At 38.6% G+C, this 16,409-nt stretch overlaps 1 protein-coding gene across 5 annotated transcripts in view; it reads left to right on the top strand.

Annotated features, from left to right (window-relative positions):
- TASP1 (taspase 1) overlaps window positions 1-16,409 on the top strand; it is a 96,422-nt gene that overhangs the window by 77,627 nt on the left and 2,386 nt on the right. For all 5 annotated transcript variants that reach the window (XM_080408517.1, XM_080408514.1, XM_080408516.1 and 2 more), the window contains one exon: window positions 4,198-4,271. In XM_080408517.1, the coding sequence (XP_080264643.1) occupies window positions 4,198-4,271 (74 nt within the window). The remainder of the gene's footprint in view (window positions 1-4,197; window positions 4,272-16,409) is intronic.

The raw sequence follows: 16,409 nt of genomic DNA, 5'->3' as shown, positions 1-16,409 counted from the left end.
TGTTTTATGGTTAGAATTTTTTTTTTATGCCCAGGAAAATGTGTTCAGAGAAGTCACAGTTAGTATTTGTATATGCAGACCACAAGAGTACTTGCTGTTTTTATTGAGAGCAGCAGAAGACTGTCCTTCGCCTCCATCAGTAGCTGACTGGTTAAAAAGGTTCTGAGCTTTACTGCCCTTAAGCCCTGTTTATGTCCTAGAAACAAGACCCTCATCTGTCTCGCTGCTTTACAGCGGAACAAGTGTATTGTAGTAAACTGTCTTGTGGTTTGTCTTAGAGGAACGGCTAGGAAGCTGAAAGCTGTACACTACTAGCAGAGGTGGGTGGAAATACAACCCAGAGACAGTAAAGCCCATGTTTCTCTTTGAAGGCCGGGGTTTGGGACTGGGGGCATATGAATTACTTCAGCATGACACTTGTACCAGCTCTTCCTGTGGTACTCCTCAGATGTGGGCATATGTGTCTGGTCATGCTATGTGCTCATGTATTGGGTCACATGAAGCTGTCTAATATATATTTATGTTATGCTGCCAGAATTAAAGTTGTTTTCTTTCATATAATCCTATGGTTTATTATTGTTTCACCATGTTTCATGAGTCACTGTCAGCAGCATTACAGATTTGAAGTAGATCTCGTATCTCCTTTAAGATCTGATGTGACAAATTTGATCACTTAGCTTGACCTTGTGTATTAAGGCAGTCATAGCATCTCACCTGGTAAGTCTGGAATTGCCTAATTTCTTTTTAATCCATAGGCTATTCTTTAGAAAGACCCCTCATCTTTGTTTTAATTCATTACTACTTCTGTCCCACTAAATCCTAACTCTGTGTCAGCAGTCTGCTTGCTTGCAGCCAGCCTGGAGTAGCAGGCAGACTGTGTGCTAAAGGTGAGCCAGCAGATACATTCTTAATGATGGGTTAACCCACACAAAAACCAGTATTTATTTACTGTTGTCTGTTCAGTGACTTCCAGGATGTTAGGGTCAATTTATTAAGTTGCACAGGATGAGGTGTATGTTATCTTTCAGTTTTGTTCTTGTATTGCACCTTCCTGGTGCAATACCTTTAAATATCATATTCTACATTGTCTGTGTTGGTCCATGAATCAGGTTGTAGCCCCCCTCCAGTCATTCACTCTAATTAAGTAGATGCGCAGATGCACTCAACACAGTTAAGAACATTCATGTTTCTCTACCCAACAGCTGAAGTTTATGTATGTTTTATGCTTTTAGTCAACATCTCATCCGTAAGAGTTTCATGTATGTTTATTTTGCTATTACAAAGAACCAGAGATTTAGGAAGTGAATCCTTGCAATTCTGATGGTTGTTCTGGGATTATCCTGATGGACAACAAAGGAATTTTAGAAGGCTTGGATGGGAAAAAGTTTTAAAAATAGCTTTTGTATGTTATATTTTTTTAAGTTATTACTTGAATAGCTTGTCTTTTTGAAGAAGTGGACAATCAAATAGATTTCACAGTCATCTTACTCTTGTCTTTCAACTATTTGGAAGCCAAGACTGTCTAATCTTGACTCGAGAATCGGGGCACAGCTTGTTAAATTTACAGAGAATGTTGCAAGTTTGATTTTACAGTTTTCAGATTTAAAAGTGGAATAATTATGAGATTATTGGTCTAGTTGGAAAGCATTCTACAACTTAAATTTTATCTCTAAAAAAAGAGTTAAGAAAATTAAAATACAGGTTTGATTAAATGAGAACAAACAAGGTCAACTTAATGTTAAATTTCTTATATTTGGAAGTGAAATAATTATTTCTGTTCGTTTAATGTTTGTCATTCATGTAGGAAAACATGTTTCTATTAAGGAAGATTTGGTATTTTTCCCTCAAAAACTAAAAACGAAAATCTCCACATATCATACATCCTAAGTAGACTATTTGTCCATTGATTTTTGGCTTGCTTTCCACTGGAGTAAGATTCATGTAGTACAGCTTATTCTAAAGGTATTTTTTTTTAACTATTGAAACAAATTGCAAGAAAGTGATTTATTAAATGGTTGAAAATATACGAAATGTCTTTGGATAAGTATGTAATTCAGGATTTTCATTGTGATTCCAGTATTTGTAATAGCTAGCAGTAAGTATCTTTCATGCTAGTACATGCTACTTTTGGTGGACAATGTAGAAGGAAAAAATAAAAATAAAAACTTAAAAGAATATGCCTTGAATTATCAAAGACAAAGAAATAATATTTCGAGGGTATTTGGCCTGAACTGTTGCCTAGCTTCTCAAAATTTAAAGATGAGATTAAATTTGTCTCCAAAAAATATATGCGTTCACTGACAGTTGAACCTTTAAGTGTTAGGGAGCAATTAGCCTCATCAAACGCACTTACATTGCACTAAGTATGTTTCACTCTCTGAAAGCTTTTGACTAACCTTTGGTTATATCAGTCATGAATCTTTTACGGGAGAGAAAAGTGCATACCTAAATGAAGTTCATTTTTCTTTTATGATACCTACATATCTGTCAGAATCTTCAAGTCTTGCCAGGATTGTCTAAACTTTGATCTTCTACTCCGGGTTAATCGCTATGCAAGGATAAATGGTTACAGAGGATAAGCATACTCAGCATGCTGTGACCTTCATCAACCATATTAAAAGAACATGAGGAATAGCAATGATTAAGAGTTGTAAAACCGTCTAGTGGTGCTTTTTACAGTATGTGAAAGCCTCTCTAAAGAAATATGTAGGAAGAGCTTTTTACATGTAATTCATGTAAGACTTCTCCAGTAATCCAAAGGAAAAATTCATTCTTCGGTGCAGGTTTTTTTAAACTTTTCAGTTATTCTGTGAAACATCCTGAATTCTGATCATCTATTCTTTCTTTTTCCCGCTTCCAAATTATGTACTTAATGTCCACAAACAAAAATGACTGTGACGTAGAGCAGGAAGAATACAGTGTTGCAATTTATAAAGCTCCACTGGATGGGAGCTAAATATTTGAATAATGTGCTCTTTCTCTGAATTTGAAGTTGCAGCTGAGTAGGACTGTGTGTGTATATCTATAAAGATACCTGTGTATTTATCAGAGAATTAAAGATCTAAGCCCAGTAGTGGGCTGTTTACACAATTGATAAATTGGACCACTTTCAAACTTGAGACCACCACCTTATTGGATTAGCATGCATTAACAATACACATTAGCAGTGGTTAGTTTTCATAATCGTTATCACTACAAACACAACAGTTGATCTTTAAAATCTATATCCTAAATTAGTTGTGAGTTTCAGCAAGGTGATGCTGTATAGCTAGTGCTAGAAGTCAAGGTGATCATATCTGAGAGTGCTTTGATAGGGAAGCCAAAATCAAATTGGGCTCATTTCTTCTCAGTCTTCCTTTCTTCTCTTACCTTTGGTGCTCCTTACCCTTTCCCAAATGAAAGGGGCTGATTGCATATGCTCTTGATGTAATTCAGCATACTTTTGGGACCAGGTCTTGCTGTAAGTTTGCCAGGCGTTTTTCTGTTGTGCAGCGTTGTTCTGATTCCATCAGACACCTCTCCTGCTTTTTCTGCAGGATTGTTTTGCTTTCACCAGATGTCCTTCCTCCCTGCTCTGTATCTTCAATTCTCCTCTTGCAGACTTTTCTACTTCTGCATGTTTTCCTGTATCCTACCTGTGCAACTAAACCACAAACGTCCATTGGTAGTTACATGTTATGTATGTATTTATGCTCAGTTTTGTGAAAAAATGCTTGTTAATGGTTATTCTGTTGACAGTGTTACAATTCTACAGAATCCTTTCATGCCATCTGGGTTTATGCTGTTGTAGTGTGGTTATGTCTGGGTTCAAGGCAAGCAATGCAAATTATATCTGCTTCTACTTCATGGGTGGAACAGGCCTCGGCTTTATAAGTTGATCCTGTCTTTCAGCTGTAGTTGCAGTTGATCTATTTCACATCTTGGATGCTCCATATCATTAAAGTAACATTCTCATTCTGGGTATTAGTTCTGCTGTGTGTGATTACAAATAGTGCAGGAATATCTTGTTTGCTTGACAGCTGTTTCTTCTGAGATTAAATTATTCTGGTAAGTAGTTTTTGTTCTTTAAGTTTGGTTTTGTCCTTTCCCAAACTATATCTTTAAGCTATATTTGTTTCTCAAGATTCCAGTGTTAAATTACATCTTACATTTTAAACCAATGCATTTTTTTGTGACTTCTTGCATTTTCCTTTATAGTGGAATTTCTGTGGAGCCATACAACAGAGAGCATGTGTGTAGGATATATGTCTGCACAGGACGGCAAAGCGAAGGTAAGCCACGAGCAGTAGGTTGTAATACAGTAGAATGAGTGCAAAATCTAAGGAGAATACAAAATAACTATAATGGAATATATATAAAAGAATTTGTCTTTAAGAGAGCAGAAAAAGTAATGGGTGCATAAGTAGTTAAATGGATCTATTGATTTATTAATTTATTTTAAATTGCAGCAGTTAACATACCTATATGCAACAGTTAATAAACCTACACTAATATATGTATTACGTCAGGAGAAGGTGCCACATGCACATGTCCATTCCCTCTGCTGACAGTAATAGTATTTCAATAACTTTATCCAGTTTGATTCAGTTATACTGGCTATTTAGGGTGGCACAGTATTTTTCTGTGAGCATGCCTTCCTTAAGGTAAAGCAATTGTACCGTCAAGGAAGAAGAGAGAGGACATAAAAAAACCCTTTGAGCTAGTTCTGAGAATAGTCTCTGTAATAAATGATTTGGATATTAACATCCATGTTTTCAGTTTCTTGGGGCCTAATCATAATTCTTTTTTTTTTTTTTTTTTTTTTTTTTAAGGAGAGAAATAATATGTTAAAATTGAATTTAGCAATGGAAACTGGGAAAGTCCTTAACATTGGGATCACAGAGTTATTAACCAAGAGGATTTTTAGGAATATAGCGTTGAAGGGAGAAAAAGACAGTTATTGTGATGTAGGATCTAGAGCATTTAGGAGAGGTGTTTGGACAGGGAGGATGAACATGGGAGAATCTCCACACAGAATCATAATTTCTGTAGACATTTGTATGTGTACAGCCATAAATACTCAAGACTGAGAGTAAACAATTGGAACTAGTTAAAGGAAGTGAGAAAAGTGGGGGAAAGAGAATAAGGCGGCGGCTTCCTGATATGGTTAAAATAATGGGGGAGGTGTGGGTGTTGGAGTACTTGCATGTATTAGAGGAGAAGATGGCAGCCAACAGGTTTGTACCAGCAGATAAGAACAAGAAAGACACCCAGCATTTTGATGGAAGGATGAGTATTAAAGCCTGGAAAAGGAAAGAACTTGAGGGCCTGGATTTGTTGGCACTCCTCAGAAATGGCTGTTTGTGTATCTGCTGAAGAAGAAGGTTCAGTCATTGGTAATGGGGGGGGGGAAAGGACAACAAAAACAAAATGTTCCCCCCCTCCCCCCCTCCCCCCCTCCCCCCCTCCCCCTCTCCCCCCCTCCCCCTCTCCCCCCCTCCCCCTCTCCCCCCCTCCCCCTCTCCCCCCCTCCCCCTCTCCCCCCTCCCCCTCTCCCCCCCTCCCCCCCTCCCCCCCTCCCCCCCTCCCCCCCTCCCCCTCTCCCCCCCTCCCCCTCTCCCCCCCTCCCCCCCTCCCCCCCTCCCCCCCTCCCCCCCTCCCCCCCTCCCCCCCTCCCCCTCTCCCCCTCTCCCCCTCTCCCCCTCTCCCCCTCTCCCCCCCTCCCCCCCTCCCCCCCTCCCCCTCTCCCCCTCTCCCCCTCTCCCCCCCTCCCCCCCTCCCCCCCTCCCCCTCTCCCCCTCTCCCCCTCTCCCCCTCTCCCCCTCTCCCCCCCTCCCCCCCTCCCCCCCTCCCCCTCTCCCCCTCTCCCCCTCTCCCCCTCTCCCCCTCTCCCCCTCTCCCCCTCTCCCCCTCTCCCCCTCTCCCCCTCTCCCCCTCTCCCCCTCTCCCCCTCTCCCCCTCCTGTATTTCATTTGAGAGATAAATACAAAGGAGGATGTGAGCAAGATAATAAAAGGTTGTACAAAAGAAGGAAATTAACATCAGATATTTTAAACAAGAATAGTGAAACATGCTGGTTGAAGCACTGGGAATGGATGAGTTCATCCATAAAGAGTAAAATGTATAGAAAAAAAAAGACAAGAATGCCCCAGAAGGAGGAGGAAGATAAAAAGCAGCTGGTGAAGGAACCTCTGGTAGAGGTGTTAGTGAAGTACTTGCTTTCATGACTTATGTAGAGTTCTTTCCAGTTAATTATCCATTGAATACAGTGTGGTTTTACTTGTTTTCTTAATATTTATTTCTGATTTATTAGAAGAGAATCCAAACTTGGGTTAAAAGCTCAGACCGAACTGAGTGAAACTAAAGCAAGCTCAGCTGCAGATGTTCTAGTATTCACTAGTTAGTTTAAAAATCATTATCTTGTGTTCATGGTGAAAGGAGAATTATTAGAACGAACAATGTTAAATTATTCCTGTGTGCACACCTGCCTCTGGCTTACACTGCAACGCTCAAAATATTATTGTTTCTTCCTGGTAGTGTCTGTCTAATTAATAAATAAACGCTAAATATGAAATCTGTCTGGTAATGAGTACTAGCATGACAGTGTCATGCCCAGAGATGTTTTCCTACTTGCAGTTGCAACATTTGACATCTGGTGTGCATTGTTTTCATACTGCTGGTAAATTCTCCAGCTGGTAATCTTGATTGCGCTGACAGACACAGCTGCTCTTCTTGGTTCACTTTTAAATTATGTTTTTGACCTTCATTGAAGAGTTAATCCCCCTCCCTTTCTTCTTCCTTTGAGTCTGTGGCCACAAATGCTTTCCAGAGAAAAACCACAAATGCTTTTGCTGCTGCCTTCTATTGATCAAAAAAAGTCTTCGGTCATAAAAGCTGGAATTTTGTTCTGCTACAACTAGGACTAAGTTATAGATGGAAAACTGGGCTTGAAATAGAACACAATGTATTGCAAGTAAAAAAAAATAAAAATCCCTTCAATAGAGTAACTGCTTTGGTACAGTTAATTTTGAGTGCTTGCCATGAAAGAATAATGGTATAAGAATTCATAAAAGTATAAAATATCACTTGTTTATGAGTACCATAACAAAATGATCAGGCCAGTGGCTTGTAAGGAAACATCTTGCTTTCCTGTTTTTCTAGGGTGGTAAAGAGCTTCAGTTTTTATTCCTTTCATCAGTCTAGGACTCAAGTTTTATTCTTAAACTGAGGGGTTGTCACAGTGGCTGATTTTGGACTGATTCAATTTAATGAACATGAAAACATGTTTTTATAGCAAGTCTTTTATAAAGTGAGAAGGTTTTGAAGTGTACTGTTATGAATTAGACTAATACTAGAATCATAAATATATAAAGAAGTACATAATAAGGAAAAAAAAGGATCCTGCTTTATGCTCTTAGTATGATTCTTTGTGCATTGGAGGTTAATACATTTCATAATAGGACCTGGCAAATGATGGTTCTGAATCCCAGATGAAGATTGTGGAGGTGTAGAAGACCTTTCTTACAAGGCAAACACTTAGAGACTTATAAGCTAGATACCAGCTTACCTGCAGACACTGGTATGCCTGAGAGGTGGAAACATACTCAACCAACTAATGATCGGCAGCTCCTTAAAAGAGCAGTGGGACAGGACAGTGGCATCGGAGGCTTGAAGTGTTTTGTACATCCTGACCTGCCAGAGCTTCTGCCTATTTAGCACAGTGAGCTCTCCAAGTACTGATCTGCAAGTATCCTTGCAGCAGGGGTTTATTTCCTCCCGATTTAGAGAAGACTGAGTTCTGCAGCTGGCTACTCGCCTCCAGAGTGGACTGCCTAAATGCTAACTCACCAGCATAAAATGGCTGAGCCTGCAAGAGCTGTGGAACAGTTTTGCACTGTGACTAATGACTGTTTGATTTAAAGCATACTTTCTGGAAAGGTGTCCAGTCTTTTTTTGAAAAACCAGTTGCCTGGATAAGTCACGGTTTCCTGTTGAACGTTCATTTAAAATGTTTGGTTGAGCGTTGCTTTAAAAATACTGTGAAGCCTTGCCAGATGGCCTAAGTTCACACCTTATTGCTGACAGTCGTCTTTGGTTGATTGTCCGATTACTTGCCTTTAGCTCTGTCCTAAAGCTGGAAGTATTCCAGCTCCTCCACCACTGATAGCAGTGGCAATGTCATCTTCACTACCTGAATAGTGGATATCTCACTGACTTCCCTCTGGTTCTTACCTGGAACCCTTACCTCGCTGCTGCAAGCAGCTCATCAGGGCACGTCCTTGCCGGTTCAGCTGTACTCTTCTTTGTTTCTTGCCGTCCCTCTTGACACGAGCAGTTTCATAATCACTCAGTGCCAGTGTTCTAAATAGATTGGCTGCGAAGAGAAATGAACTTTTCATCAGAACATCTTTGACTCTTTTACATGCTTCTTGGAACTAACCTACACCACCTATTGCTACAACTTTCCCAGGCTGTGCCTGGGAGCCTCAGCTATGATGAGCTTAATGAACAGTTATACTCTGTTTTAGAAGTTGCCAGTCCCAGGCTTCCCCCTTACTGAAGCAATAGCATGACAGATTGTTTCAACATTAGGGCTGTGCTTTGGGAAGGATGAATGGACTTCCTGAGATCTCCTGAAGCAAATTCCTGCATTGCTATCTATTTGATGGTAGAATTGCCACATAAGCTGACATTCAGCTGTTTCTAGCCATTAGTGAGGCTGTTGGAATATTCTAGGTTGCTGTGGAAGTTTCTAGCTGCAGCCATGAGAACAGATGAAAAATACTCATCTGTGGACTGCCTCTGCACTTTACCCAGCTCCTTGTGTAACTGCTGCAGCAGAAAAGGTTAAGACTTCTAAACTGAAGGACAGGGAGAATAAATAACTTCATGAACTAGGAGATGTGGTTTTTTTCTTTTTGATTATTGTGATGTTGACTCATTTTACTTGATACGAATTCAAGATCTTTGGTAAACAATTAGTTCTTTTAGATTTCCTGCCCAAACTGTCTTCTCTTTCTGAGTCTTCAGGATAACCTTCCAGATGTTTGGGGTTTTTTATGGATCCATAATAGATCCAACAGTTGATCATAGCATCAGCTAAGAAGGTCGTCCTGTGTCCTGGTTTCAGCTGGCATAGTGTTAATTATCTCATAGAAGCTACTACGGTGCTGTGTTTTGGCTTTGATGTGAGACTTTTCAGTTTCTCAGTTCTTGTGAGTGAAAAGGCTGGAGGAGCACAAGGAATTGGGAGGGGGCACAGCCAGGGCAGGTGACCTGAACTAGCCAAAGCAGTATTCCATACCATGGGACGTCAGGCCTGGTGTATATACCTGGGGGTTGGCTGTGGTGGGTGGATCGTTGCTTGGGACTGGCTGGGATCGGCCGGTGGGTGGTGAGCAGTTGCATTGTGCACCACATGTGTCTTTCTTCCTTTCCCTCTGGATTTTACTCTTTCCCTTCACCTTTTCATTATAACTGTTATCATCATCATTGTTATTATTGTTCTTTCATTTTTATTCTGTTTCAATTATTAAATTGTTCTTATCTCAGCCCTTGAGTTTTACATTCCTTTCCAACTCTCCTCCCCATCCCTCTGGGTGACGGTGGAGTAAGCAAGCAGCTGCGTGGTACTTAATTACCAGCCAGGGTTAAACCACAACATCTTGTTACCAGAGCTCTGACCTCTTTAAAGATACTCTGGCAGCTTCCAATTAATCAGTTCCTATTTTTCTGAACTGATTTGGTTACCTTCTGAGAGCTTAAACAATTTTATTGTTACTGCTGGGAAAATAGGTCTATTCTGATGGCTATAGGGTTGCTCCTTGGAGCTCTGTCCCTATTGCAATTGCTGATGTGCAGTATTTGAGGTCTTAATGGTTGGTGTAGCATTTGGCAGAGCAGTTTTAAGTGTCACTTTGCAGGAAGGGCTTTGAGACCTTCTGCCATGTAATTTGGGAGGGGGAGAAATAACTCCTTGAACTCACCCATAATATGACTTTAGATGTAAAAGCAGAACAGGAAGGAAGGTAAGTTAGTTGCGTAGGCTGCAAGTTAATTGAGTCCTCTTAGTTACATAGTCTTCGTATCTTCTTGTTCCTTGTCTGCTTGCCTGGTGGAGGATGCTGCAGAGGAAAAGGAGTTATTTAGTCTCAAATGACAGTGCAGCGTGTGCCTGCAATGTGAATTCACATACTAACTGCATCTCTTGAAGGTTCTGTTATGGGTAGGCAGCTTTCTTTGATTTAATGTTATGTATCTGTGCATAATCAAGCAGGAGCCCTTTTATCTCAGGCAGGGTCTGCAGAGTATTTGCTCACTTAAGGCCTACAGTGTTGTGTGTGCAGAAGGTGTAAGTAAGGAGCAGGATGCACCACAGAACTTTTTTTTTTTTTTCTTGGATCTCCCAAGTATCTTATATTATCTTAGTAACTGAGAGTAGTTTGTGGTGGGTAATGTTTTCGCCTGGAACTAGGTACTTCCTCACTGTGTTTTCAGTAGTGCTTGAAGTCAGAGTGTTTTCTTTCCAGTGAAAAATCTAGTCTTAATACCAACAATGTGCAGTTTTGGTCCTGTGTTACGTGTAGGTATTTGAAATAATCTGTGGGCTCGCTATGTTTCTTCATATGTCTAAATTTGCTGTATGATCTGTGTGCTGTATGATCTGTGTATAAGTGTTGCTAACTTTTGCAAATATTGTAAATGTTGCAATACTTTTGAGATATCCTTGTAGTTCAGCTTCATAGGTTTTGCTTTTTGTAACAGCTTAATTGACTTAGACAACAGATTTCTAAAAATCTAATTGTAGTATTGAATGTACTCCAATTCAGTTGCCAGTTTAAATCTGTCTTTGACAGATACCCAGTTCATATAACATGAATAACTAAGCTTTATGTTATGGCAGGCTTTAATATTGCAAAGTTGCATATGCCGTTCTTTCCATTTTCTAATGAAGCAAATTCAAGTTGCTTTGCGAGATGTGGGGTAACAGTAGCGGAGTGTTCCATATTGCTGTGTTTGAAAACATTTGTCAGCAACAACTGCTGTCTGCACCGAATGTTGTGGTTGCAATATGCAAACAGAAACTTTATCTTTGACAGCTAATTTCATTTTCCAGTATGAGGAAACATAGTGGACAGGGAGACCAGTTCATTTTTCCTGTTGAGATGTTAAGTGTTGTAATCAGATTTATTTGCCTTTGCTAACATTGTAAAATGTAGCAAAATCACTTTGCTCTGTTTGAAGTGATACATATGATAAATGCTGGTTGTAGTGATTGTTGTTGGTTTTCTGGTGGTGGGCTTCTGTATTTTGCTTTGTGAGTAAAAGGTCTGTGAAAGCCTTTTGTCAGGAGAAGGGCAGGTATCCACTCCTCATTGGGTGAAAAAACACATCTTGGAAGAATCCTAACTCTAATTTGAAAATTAGTGGAAAAAATTGCAGAGTTTGTTTAGTTAACAGGAATACTAAGTCAGATAATTCAGTCATTTATTTCATACTACAGAGACACTCTTTTAACTTCATGAGACAGGAAAAGTGTATGTCACACTTTTTGGTTTTTTGGGTTTTTTTTCTTTAATCTGCATTCTCGTCTGGAGACTGGGGAATCGGTCAGAAATTTTTACTTGAAAAGAACGCTGTGCATACAGTAGAGCATCCAGTTCTCTCATAAAAATAAGGTATTTATATTTGTTGGAAATAACCTTCAGTGCTAAGATACTAGTTAAAATATTTGAGTCTATGGCTCATAGACTTCATAGGAAGTAGGGCCTCTGAGATGGGAAGGTAAGTTCAGTTTTTTGGGTTGAGTACCTTACATAAAACCATTAGTTCTGGAAAACTCTTCATAGTTGGCCGACATAGTTTAGAACAGAGCAGAGAAGATGGGATTCTATATCCAGATATGCAAATATAAATGCAATAACCTGACTTAGCACCTGCTATCCAGAATGTTAACAATCACATTTTAAGATATATGGCAATATTTTAGAATACCTCTATGAAAACTTGGGACACTGAACTGAATAACTGATCGTTCATATGTGGCTTTAGACTGTCTAAATGCATGAATGAATCATTTAGAGAAATTAAAATCCTTTAGTTTTCAACTGTCTTGACTTGATATTTTTTCCTCTAATGCTTTGTGTGAATGTTTTTAGGTACAATAATAGTGTATAGTAATATACTTAACCCACAGAGTAAGTTTGAGCTTGGAAAACCATTGGATTCCTAAGCAACCTATACATAGAATCAGTATTTTCAGTATCTGAGATCCAGAGGCCCATCATCAGTATGTCTGGCTTTCTGTCTTTTGCTGACAAAGACTATCATTCTGGAGCACACACACACACACCCTTTTTTTTTTTTAAAGACTTCATCAAATAAGTTACACGTGGGATATTCTGGTAGCAGCACTTGCCAGTATTTTGTGGGGCACCTTCTCCTGTCATACGGCAGGTTTACATTTAAACCATGTTGGAGGAGAGCCTCCCAGGAGACAGAGCGGCAGAAGATGGCTGTTGCTGCCAAAATGGGCTGTTACTGTCTACAAAATAAATTGGGAATGCATGGACAGATGCTTCTCATGGTGGAAGCATGTATCCAAGTAGAAGGCTCTGAATTTCTAAAGACTGTATCAGTTTGGTGGTACTTTTCTTTAAGGAGTAAATTGTAGAAAGCATTTTCATTGATGATGTGATGTCCTTGGTCTTTCATTTTATTTCATCTCAATAGTGTAATGAATGGAAAAAGTTTCTTTTATAAATTATTCTGTCCAAAGTACATCCTGAGCATGTAGTAAGAAAGCTAAACACATGAAGTACTCCCCAGATTTGCTTAAGAACTGAATGTGCTGCCATCTGGTAGTTGTACTGTGTCCTCTTGGCAGCACTTGATTGACTTCAGTTTTCTCATGCAGCACTGGCTGTCTTTTGGCTTAAACTTTATTTTACATTGTATTTATGCTTTTAATGAAAAGAAAATGAAGCTGTTGTGACAAGCTAATACTTTTATTGTGAGTAAAGGGAAGACTTTTGGTCTTTAAAGAAAATTTTTTTTTTTATATTAGTTGGTCTCAAGGTTGTTTCAGAATATTGTCTATGAGACATGAAGTAAGTCTTGGCACAACTTGTGTTATTTATATTTTGTATTTTTTAAAAGTATATTAAAAATAAGTAACTTGAAAAGTAGATCAAATTTTCATGATGAAAAGATTAAACCGTATGTTGTTGATGTAGCAGTTAACACTTATTCCAGGGCAGAAAGACCTATTAATGTTGGACTTGAAGGGCAGTGGGAAACTTTCCAGTGTGTATCAAAAGGCACTGAGAGATAGTAATGTTCCGTGACCTGTCTACAGCACTGGGGTTGAGGGACTTGTTGCTCCATGGTTTTGGTTTGATTAGGATGGAAAGAGGGAAACATTGTCTGTTTGGATGGCAAGTACATGGAGCAAGAATCATTCTCTGAAGGTTGGTTAGATTGTGCTTTATGGAGGGGTGAGAAGCAAAATCAAGTATTCAGTCTAGCATTTACTTCTTTTCCTTTTAAGCTGTGGACGTAAGATTCCTCCTTTAAGCTGCAGGCAAAGATCTGTTGTGACTAACTGATTTCCTAACTGTCGGGACCTCTTCTCCTACCAGGTCCTCACCAACCTCACTTTTCTCTGGGGAAGCAAATTGAATCAGAGTATTCTCAGGGACAGTAAAATTTCTGTTTGTAGAGCTGAAGATATGGATAACCCTGTTGGTCTTAATCTACCTCATTGGTTTCCTCAAATATGGTTTCCTCAAAGAGAGGCTTCCATAAAGCTGAGTGGAGTATTAATTCAGGAAGACAGTTTTTTTTCCTGTTTTTGTGCTCCCAGGCATGATTTCCCCCAGGTGTGGGTTCATTCAACTTGTAACTAACTAATTCAATTAAAAGCTTTCCAGTGATGCTTTTTTTTGTTTGCCTTTTATTTTTATGTTTTTAAAATCTAAACATAATCCTCTGTACAATCTGGACTTAATGTAAAATATGATGTTGGGATATAAAAATGTAACAAACTGTACAAATAAGTTCTGTGGTTGCATTTAAAAATACTAAATGTTCTTTGATCTTTCTATTTACTGGAGTTTGTTCATATAGCTAAGAACAAGGGAGATATAATTGTAAGAATTCATTTGGGAGTTTGTCTGAAGTTGTCTTGACGTGGCAATGGTATCCTTTCATATTACTTATTATTAGGTACATATTTTAAACACTTATCATCCTGAGATCTGTCTTGCTTTTGTTCTACATAAGGCAGCCATTGGTGAAAGTAATAAGAAGTAGTTGGTGTAAACAGCATATGAATTTGCTCCGTCTTATTATGCAAATAAACAGGATGCAAGTAAAGACTTTTAGAAAGATTTCATTATGTGTGGTTTGGGTGTTTCTGTAAATGGAAATGTACAGATGTTGGTGAATAGTGGTTTGGGGTCTTTTGTATGGGAAATGTGTTTTTCCTTTTATAGGAAGTGGGGTTTTGTATAGGCAGTGTGTTTTGGACAGCAATTTAAGCATAGCTACTTGATAATATATCGATATATATTGACTATCTGCTTATCCTCTCTTGTATGTTTTACTTCCCTTGCTCAAAAACTTATTAGGATATTATGCTTGACTAACTTAAAAAAACCCAGGATCTATAAATTTCATATGGATTCAGTGAAGCCTCACATTTTACTGCTGCAATTACATAAGGGTCTTTTAGGTATTTAACTTTGGTGTTTGGGATAAGACAAGCATATGCAAAGGGCCAATTCATAACTTGGGTCAGAAAACTAATTTACATAAATCGGGCCTCTTGGTAGCTATAATGAAAAAAAATTTATTAAAAGATTCATGATAATGATGATAGTGCTGATACTTCTTCTGTTTCAGTAACAAGCTTTCTCTCTTAGGCCTCTTGGCAGCATCTTTGGACTTCTGTGCTTTTTACTGTATTGCTACAATGATCTGCTAATAACTCTGATCACTGTATAAGCAATCTCACTTATAATTAATGCCTGCCTTAGAGTGCACCACTGGTTTGTTTTGATTGCAGTATCTCACTAAGCAATCGGTGGTGTTCTTCCACTAAGGAAATTTGCTAATGTGCCCGTCGAACAATACTACTTTTACACTGTCATCCTGTACCACTTTTCATTCAGAAATTTTCACAGGCTGGGAAAAATGTCTTGGGTCCGTTGGTCATAAAATAAAAAAATACACCTTCTTCAACTTCTTTTTCTTTTTCTTTTTCTTTTTCTTTTTCTTTTTCTTTTTCTTTTTCTTTTTCTTTTTCTTTTTCTTTTTCTTTTTCTTTTTCTTTTTCTTTTTCTTTTTCTTTTTCTTTTTCTTTTTCTTTTTCTTTTTCTTTTTCTTTTTCTTTTTCTTTTTCTTTTTCTTTTTCTTTTTCTTTTTCTTTTTTTTTTTTTGCTTTGAACCTAGGAAATAACATCTCCAAAGAATTGCCAGTTACATTTTGCGGGAAACTGTAACAGATTTGAAAAGAATCTTTTCTTCTTGAAGTGGTAAATCACAGTTGTAACCAAAATTGTTCTGAAAGTAGGAAGATGTTCATATATCAAGCAGAAAGGACAGAGATCAAAGTTTTAACAGTAAAATGAAAATCTTTAAATGTTTTTAATTAAATCTCATTCTGTAATTTAACTGAAAACAAGACCACCTAAGAGTAGACACTGGGATATCCTTATCAAGAAAGAAATTAAAAAAAGCTGCCTCTGAGATGCAAAATGTCACTTTGATGCAATGAATTGTAGTTAGTCTCAAATCACTTTCTGCTCAATTGATGCAAGTTATTCTTACTGGACGTTTAAATCTATACTTTTTGTCATAACCCATTGCCTCATTGCAAGTTATACATTTTGAAGCACTTAAATCTTTTAAATGGGATAAGGTACATAGAAAAACTTCAATATGTAGTTGACTGCACTCACAGGAAGCCGTAATTTCTAAATGCCAGCAACTTCTATGTTGTGAGCTTTATATCGTAGTTGCATTAATTTCTAGTTCTTAATGTAATAATTGTTGAAGTGTTCTTTGTCTGAGCATTAATGAGTCATTTGGTGAAACTTGTAACTCATGAGGGAGATGAAGGGCAGTGTTCCTGCTTCGGTGGGAGGGATGCCTGGAGCGTTGCTCAAGCTGCCGAGTCCCTGCCATGGCCACTTTCTGCCTCAAGCCTCTGGAAATGCTGTTAGCAGCCCTATTGCTTTTTTTTGTTCCTCTAAGCCTCTTTTCTACCTTTTACCAGAGCCCACCCAGCAGCTCTGAAAGTAGGAAGCAGTAAAGTTTGTTGAAACATGCTTCTGACTCCCTTTGCTGTTCTGTTTATACACTTGCTTTATCCATTTGGCCCTATATGAAAGCAATCAATATATCTGTACAAGGCTCTTGCTGTAGCT

This window comes from Falco punctatus (assembly GCF_963210335.1).
Source record: "Falco punctatus genome assembly, chromosome: 12".
Taxonomy (NCBI): Eukaryota; Metazoa; Chordata; class Aves; order Falconiformes; family Falconidae; genus Falco; species Falco punctatus.
Note: the sequence above shows the minus strand (reverse complement) of the source record. Positions and strands in the feature narration are given on the sequence as shown.